Below are 8346 nucleotides of genomic sequence, written 5' to 3'. Positions count from 1 at the left end.
TAGCAGTCAGTATTAATGCATTTCCATGACAGCAGTACTCAGAATAACAATATAATAATAGAATTAGTAATGGTATTAGCCTGGTTTTATTATTATAAAGTAATAATAATATATCTGCCTGTCAGTATGGCAGCTGTTACAGGCTGTGATGTCACTTGGAGAGAAACCAGACCGGTGCCTCATAATGGCCACAAGAGGTGCAGATCATTCATGCAGTGGTCGTGGTGGACTTTTTTTATTCATTCATGCATTTGTGGAATTGATAAATAAAATAAAAAGAAATTCAAAGAGAGGCGAAAGTGTTAGCTGTCATAATCAATCATTCTGGAAATGACTGAAAACATAAAAACGTGACATTACTATAGGATGCTGAGAATCTGTCAAATCACCACGTGTTCTGTTTAGAGTTGCACGATACCCACGGTATACACGGTACCCACGGTACCCTATGGTGCCAAATGGTAACGGTTCCTACTATACTAGAAATTCTACACGACGGTACTACCGTGGATTACTATACAGTCGTCTCTCGCTATAACGCGGTTCACTTTTCGCCGAGTCGCTGTTTCGCAGATTTTTTCAGTGTAATTTTGCATGCTTTTTTTTTTTACAGCGTACTGTACAGTATGAACGCGCATTGTGTTCTGCGTCCTAAATTGGCTAAGGGAGAACCGCACATGTGTTCTGCGTCCTGATTAACTAAGGGAGTACTGTACAAAATGCGTGTAAAAAGGTGTATAAAAGTGTGTGGTTAGGGGTTTTATGGCCTTAAAACATGTAGAATAATTGTAAAACTTACTTCGCAGATTTTGTTTATTGCGGGTTATTTTTAGAACGTATCCCCCACGATAAACGAGGGACCACTGTACTACCAGTGCCAGTTTCTGCCTCTACCCTCCTCCCGGCTTCTCACTGCATGCTACTCCCTTGTAAACAAACCAACATGGCAACTACTGCAACCGAACTACACAGCTGCTGATGTCCGGGGATATGATAGGCTGTTTCCGCACGCTGGGTCCGCCCGTCTGTTAGCTGATTGGCTGTTCTTGTGTTTCTGCCGGCAAGTATGAACTCCATGAAGACAGCTCTGCTTCAAAACAAACAAAGTAAACTAAAGTTCTGTCTCTCCAAGACGCGTGCACGGCTTACAGTCACAAACACGAGACGACACAGTCACCATGGCAGAAGCACCGGGCCCGAGTGCCGAGTCTGCCGTGGCGTCGTCGTCAGTGGCAACACTAATTTTAACTCGTTGTTTCAAACTTGTTTCAGTCTAATTTTTACTTCACCAGTATTATTTTTATCATGCACCAAACAACATTATAAGTAATTAATAAGTATTTATAACTTGTACAAATACGTTGCAGTTCCTAAAAATAATAATTATAAAAAAAGGCAGCAGTATCGCGATAATACTCGGAACCGCGATACTTTGTCTGGTATAGTATCGTGGTTACTCATTTTGGTATCGTGACAACTCTAGTTCTGTTGTTCCGTACATCATCTACTGAGAAACAGCAAAATACATTAAAAAAATCATCCACTGAAGCCATAAGAATTATTGCTAAATCAAATCAAGACCTTCCTAAATCTGAGTTTATGAACATTCTGTGATCCGATTGATTTTAGTATTGCGCAAAAATTATGTATAAAGCTCAAAACTTCACAAACAAGAAGCATTCAAAACATGTCTGCAAACACAGACAGCGAAGTATTCTATCTGTTAATCCACATCCTGTCCTCTGGAAAAACAACCCCAAAATAATTCAGGAACAGCTCCTCAACCATAAGGCCTATATGCATATTTTTGGTCTGAAGTTAAGGAATATGAATCCGTTGTAAGTAAACTTATTTCTATTACCACTTCAAGAGTAAATGGAGATGCAGTAAGGTAAAAAAAATCAGATTTTGATATTATAAAATCTAGATTCAAAAGGCAATGTCACCATTATGACAATTCTCATCTATAATGATGTCACTCCTCGACTACAACTGTAACTGTAAAATACAACATTTATGATACATTCTATGAAGATTTGCTCAGGTGGTCTCTGTGTTTACAGTTTAGATTTTTGCTGGGAGTTTTACTTTAAAACACTTTATTTCCATATTGCATTGTTACAAATGACAATAAATCTCCCAAAAACATTGAAATATTAATAAACAATCAATGGGTATAGATCAATATTCTATGACTGAGGCTATACAGGCTGATAAATATAGAAATCAAGGGGCTACAGAGATGTGTTTAGTGTCCATGCTGTTCTCAGTCAATATTTATTTCCATCAACTTACAACAACCCGTGCAGCTCAGCTTATTTTCATGGCCATGTTTCTGTCATTTTCATTTTTCAGCCAACATACAAAGCTCTGATTGGTTGATTGTTTGTTTCCAACAAGGCTGTAACACCCATCAGTGACCACAGAGTCAGACCTACTTGAATCACTGAACAAATCAGAGTTATGGATGGCAATTCAGGGCTGTGGAACTAGTCTAATCTTGTTTGACGTTGATTCATGACTTTACGGCTGTGTACATTTCTGTTTTCTGGCAGAAGTTTCTCAACATAATGGAGTCCAATACAACACTGCCACTCATGAGATGACCACAGAGTTGAATAAACTCCTCTCTGGTCAACATTACAGGATCAGGTTGGATTTATTGCAGAGCTGTCATGTCGAGCAGCTGTACATTTTAGAGATGGACTAAATGAACAATGTAAAGAGGTCAAACTAATGTTAACTGGGTTATATAGAGAATAAATGATTGGTTTCAGTTATATGGGGCTTAACGGATAAGGCTGGTAACATGATGTATCTTTCCTATTGTCAACAAATCATACATGCAAACCAATAACGGTAACGGAAAACTGCTTTTTAATAATAAAAATCCAAACATGTTGCAAGACACTGCAGGTGGACATGGATAGATATCACCATGAAACTAAAGTTTTCTGGAATTTCATGTTTAAATATATTCAAATGAGACATTATCTAATGGTAAATTTTGGTGAATTAATGAGAAATCTACAGACACAAACAGACAAATTGTGGTAAAATAAACATCTAAATGTGCATTTAAGCATTTATTTTAAATCTCAAAATTGAGCAGAGCACATAGTGTCCTGCCTGAAACTATATAGTTGTGATAAAAGATTTACGTCCTCAGTAGAAAATTATGGGCTTTGGGATGAGTACCACAGTCGGTTGGTAAGTTATGAAGTGTTGAGATATGGACTAATAGTTGAATTTGTTGTCAATAAGAGAAATATACCAGCTCCACCAGCATTAAGAAAACTAATCTTCAGCTTCTGTTCTGTATTGAGGCTAAATGAAGGGTTGTTTGAAAAATGGCCACGGTAATGGTTAGGCTAATTGGGCTACAAAATATTTATTTATTTATTTATTTATTTAAGGCATTTAAGGAGACTGCAGCAAAGAATAGATGGACAAACCTGCTCTGAGAGGGACGCTGCTCTCTTTAGATTGTGCGAGTGAGTGAAGCTGGCTCGATCAATAGTGATGAACCCTCCCGTGTGAGCCTCACTAGTCTACAGTGATGCAGAACTCCCAAGTGTTGCAAAGAAAAGAACAAATCCAGTGTTTGAGGAGGAGGGGGAGCAGGTATGTACAGCTTCGAATTCAGAAGAAGGAAGAGGAGAGGGCAGCAACATTCTCAAGTCATTCATTTCCATGTGAGTAGGCTAACATTATCAATACATTCAGTTTGGCTGCGTCGTCATACTGTGTCTGCAGTCTATGTACAAGTACACTTCTGTTCAAACTAAAGTACTTCGGTAGATTAGAAAAATGTGTGTGCACAAATTTCCTTACTTAAAACACTCGCTGTTATTGGAGAAAGATAACAAAATAAAGATAAATTCTCACATTCAACCAGATAATTCATAAAAAATAACTTTGATCAAAATACACTGTACAATAATTATACGAAAAATAAAAATATTCGCTGGCTACAATAATCAATTTATCCAATTCAGTTCTGTGATCATCTGCTGTAGCTGTATAAGACAGACAACTAAACCGACGAGCTTCCAACTGTCCTGCACAGTTTAGAACAATACAATGAAGTACAACTGTTAAACCAATAGATATACAGTATATATTATGCTCTTGCTGAATTTGTTTCTATTGTACAGGAGCTGTCTTAATCGTTGTATATAGGCGAGAAAGACCACCAGAAGTAATTACTGCGATAAAAACAAAAGACTGACAGTCCTCCGTCCAGGTACTCTCATGTTTTCATGGTGCAAATTGGCACAACGATGACCAGGATCACAGTGCAGGTAGCTGCTGCGATCAGCGCCCCGATCTTACACACCTTAGCCCTCCTGAACTCTGCCTCTTTCCTCTTGAGCAGTGAGTCATAGCCTGGTGTGTAGATGTCCTCCATCCAGTACTCCAGGTTGTTGGGGTTTAGAGAGTCCTGGGTCTGATGAAACAAACAGAGGCAGTAAGTAAAAGGATGCACATACACATTTAATAAAAACTGCTGTGAAGACACACGCACTCCCTGACTTCATCAGCAGGTGCTTTTATTATGTGGTAATTTTCAAAATGTTTCACTGATCTAAGAAGAAATTAATTTAGTGTACAGTGGTCCCTCGTTTATCGCGGGGGATACGTTCTAAAAATAACCCGCAATAAACGAAATCCGTGAAGTAAGTTTTTTACAATTATTATACATGTTTTAAGGCCGTAAAACCCCTAACCACACACTTTTATACACCTTTTTACACGTATTTTGTACAGTACTCCCTTAGTTAATCAGGACGCAGAACACATGTGCGGTTCTCCCTTAGCCAATTTAGGACGCAGAACACAATGCGCGTTCATACTGTACAGTACGCTGTAAAAAAAAAAGCATGCAAAATTACACCAAAAAAATCCGCGAAACAGCGAGTCCGCGAAAAGTGAATCGCGTTATAGCGAGGGACAACTGTACACCCTAAAAAATAAAGGTTCCAGTTAGAACCTGAAGTGGTTCCTCATGGAACGCTTATATAAGGATAACAACCTTTAGTCGTTAACGCTGTTAAAACAATTAACCTAGATGATTGGCTACACAGAACCACATGGGCAGGAACTTTCCAATAAAAGCCCAGGTGATTGGAGCCAATCAGCCAATCAGAAAAGAAAGAAAGAAAGAAGAAAAACGTCAAGTCAAGTTGTTCTTCTCTTTTCTGTCCAATTCTGCAACTAATGCTTGCAGCATCTACACTTATTATTATCAAACAGTCAATTCGCACACATCTAGAGTTAAACCATGCCCACTGGATGATGATTGGTTCATATGCCATGGACACAAATGCATAGCTTGAAGCCTGGTAAGATGGTTTCTAACATGATCTCATGATTTCATGAGTCTACCTTCAGAGCAGAACCAATGCAAAGTCTTCAGGACAGCCCTTGACAGCAGAAGTTGTGTGCTTGGAGGATGGAGAATGGACAGGGGGGCATTGTCCTGTTGTTAGCAACTCTACTGTCCACTGTTCAAGCAACTAGCTTGCATTTAGAAAGCCCCAGATGACTGGTAGGTGGTAGGCTATCGCAGCATGGAAAGTCCAGATTTTAAACCTATTCCCACTACTTAAATCTTAATACTTTATCTCAAAAACAAATAAAAAAACCCAAAAAAAACAATCATGGATAACATTCAGGATGGAATCTTTATGATCTCCTCCTGGTCTTCACGTGCGCCCCAGCAACACCACCAACCGTCCTCTCTGTGAACTCGCCATGGTACACTCGACAGCACTCTGCATCTAAACTAAAAACTAGGTACACGGTGTCAGCGGGGAGCTCTTTTTGTTGTTGTGCTTTTAGAGAGCTGACAGGAAATGAGGAGAGACACGAGGGACAACATGCAGCAAACAACAAAGGTCCCCCAGGAGCAACCGAGCCTGGCTCGCTGCCACCACACCGTCAGCATCTTCAACCCTGAGGCCATCGGAATGACCACAGAGGCTCTGACCGAGGTGTTTCAGTCAGGGCTGCATGATAACGGCCTAAATGATCGTCATGAATATTTAGATGAATATTGAGACAAAATATTTTTATTGCACGGTCAACAGAGCATTGCTTTTACACTGATAGATTCAGTGACATAATGTACACCGTTGCTGTTGTGGACGTCTGATCTGAAGCTGGACAAGGACGAGGATTTAGTGCAGTGTTTCCCAGAGAAAGAGTAAATGGGGAGGAGGCGATATTTCTATTTTATGTTATTTCACCATTTTGTCTCTACTACCTTATTTTACTCACAGACTATTTAAATGTTTCAAAGTCCCCAAAAATGAACTAGTTCACACCAGAACTAGAAGTTTTTTTAATGAGCTGCTTAAAAAATATTCTAAAACTATAGACCACAGGTGACTAATAGACTAATAGTCAGTCCAGACCCAGAGCTGGAAATAACATATCATTGAGTTTAGTTTTTCAGTTTCGACTCTTTTGTCTGACAGTGTTTCTACCGCACTACTCAGCTAAAGGGACATCCTACCTGTCTGTGATTGGCCAGTACTCATTGCATTTGTGGGTTTGAGTTGGTTGGGTTTAGGCATGAGGACTGAGATTGGTCAAGGTGAGGGCAAGAATGTCAGCCAATCACAGGAAGGGTAGGGCGGGCCTTCACTGAATACAGCGGCAGTGACAGAGAGAAAAATATAAAAGGAGTGAGAGAAAAGAGGTCAAACTGTGAGTCAGTGTGCCATGGCGTGCTAAACTGAGGAAGGTTGACACTGAAAATCGACTTTTAATGCAGAAGATTGCAGCCAAGTCAGCCAATAACTCATTCAAAATCATTATTATTATTATGACAGTACTTTTTATTTGTCATTCTGGTCAGATTTTAAACCTTTCCACTACTTAAATCTTAATACTTTATCTCAAAAACAAATAAAAAAAACCCAAAAAAAACAATCATGGATAACATTCAGGATGGAATCTTATGATCTCCTCCTGGTCTTCACGTGCGCCCCAGCAACACCACAACCGTCCTCTCTGTGAACTCGCCATGGTACACTCGACAGCACTCTGCATCTAAACTAAAACTAGGTACCACGGTGTCAGCGGGGAGCTCTTTTTGTTGTTTTGCTTTTAGAGAGCTGACAGGAATGAGGGAGACACCGAGGGACAACATGCAGCAAACAACAAAGGTCCCCCAGGAGCAACCGAGCCTGGCTCGCTGCCACCACACCGTCAGCATCTTCAACCCTGAGGCCTCGAATGACCACAGGCTCTGACCGAGGTGTTTCAGTCAGGGCTGCATGATAACGGCCTAAATGATCGTCATGAATATTTAGATGAATATTGAGACAAAATATTTTTATTGCACGGTCAACAGAGCATTGCTTTACACTGATAGATTCAGTGACATATGTACACCGTTGCTGTTGTGGACGTCTGATCTGAAGCTGGACAAGGACGAGGATTCAGTGCAGTGTTTCCCAGAGAAAGAGTAAAGTAAATGGGGAGGAGGCTATATTTCTATTTTATGTTATTTCACCATTTTGTCTCTATTACCTAATTTTACTCACAGACTATAAATGTTTTTGCTTTTTTTAAACCAAGTTCAAAGTCCCCAAAAATGAACTAGTTCACACTAGAACTATGAGTTTTTTAAATGAGCTGCTTAAAAACAATAGACCACAGGTGACTAATAGACTAAAGGCCAACTCACACCGGACGCGGAACGGAAGCGGAACGGAAGCGGAACGGCACCGCCCGCGGTCACCGTAGCAATAGAATCCAGTCTGTCAATGAGAGCACTCACACCGGGCGCGGATCAGACGCGGATCAGAAGCGTCCCAGAAGCGGCTCTCCGCGCCACGGCGCGAGCTTTCCGCAGGATTTCTATTTCTTCCACGAGCGCGGCTGAACCTCGTAAATTTCAACAGAGCACTGCGCACCAGACAGGAAACCGGGCCTTGAATCAACGTAATAAACTTCCGCCCCCTTTCAAAATAAAACACAATACACAGTTCTTGTAGCTTTTTACAACTTCACATCAACGTGACGTCATGACCGGTGGCCCAGGTGATCAAAGATCGATCAAGGGTCTCAACGAGAGACTAATTGTTGAAGTGGAACAACACACAATCATTTATGACACAACAGATGCTTTTTTAAATCTCCTCCACGTCGGAGAAGCAAAGTCAGCTGTTTGTTGTTGTTGTTTTTTTATACACAGTTTATCACGGGGTCTCGGGTATGTCCAGGATTCTCGCGTGATCTCGTGATCTCGCGTGAATACGGCCGGCTCGCTCCGCTGCCGTTCCGCGGCTGATCCGCGTCCGGTGTGAGTTGACGCCGGGCAAGTACCGTTAC

General features: G+C 40.7%; 1 protein-coding gene across 3 annotated transcripts in view; it reads right to left on the bottom strand.

Annotated features, from left to right (window-relative positions):
* Positions 1-3830: 3830 nt before the first annotated feature.
* Positions 3831-8346, bottom strand: part of minar1 (membrane integral NOTCH2 associated receptor 1) — a 47156-nt gene continuing 42640 nt past the window's right edge. For all 3 annotated transcript variants that reach the window (XM_019257147.2, XM_019257149.2, XM_019257150.2), the window contains one exon: positions 3831-4450. In XM_019257147.2, the coding sequence (XP_019112692.2) occupies positions 4253-4450 (198 nt within the window). In that variant the 3' untranslated portion in view covers positions 3831-4252. The remainder of the gene's footprint in view (positions 4451-8346) is intronic.

The sequence above is a fragment of the Larimichthys crocea genome, chromosome VIII (genome assembly GCF_000972845.2).
Source record: "Larimichthys crocea isolate SSNF chromosome VIII, L_crocea_2.0, whole genome shotgun sequence".
In the NCBI taxonomy this organism is placed as follows: Eukaryota; Metazoa; Chordata; class Actinopteri; family Sciaenidae; genus Larimichthys; species Larimichthys crocea.
This window is presented reverse-complemented; position numbering and strand designations above follow the sequence as displayed.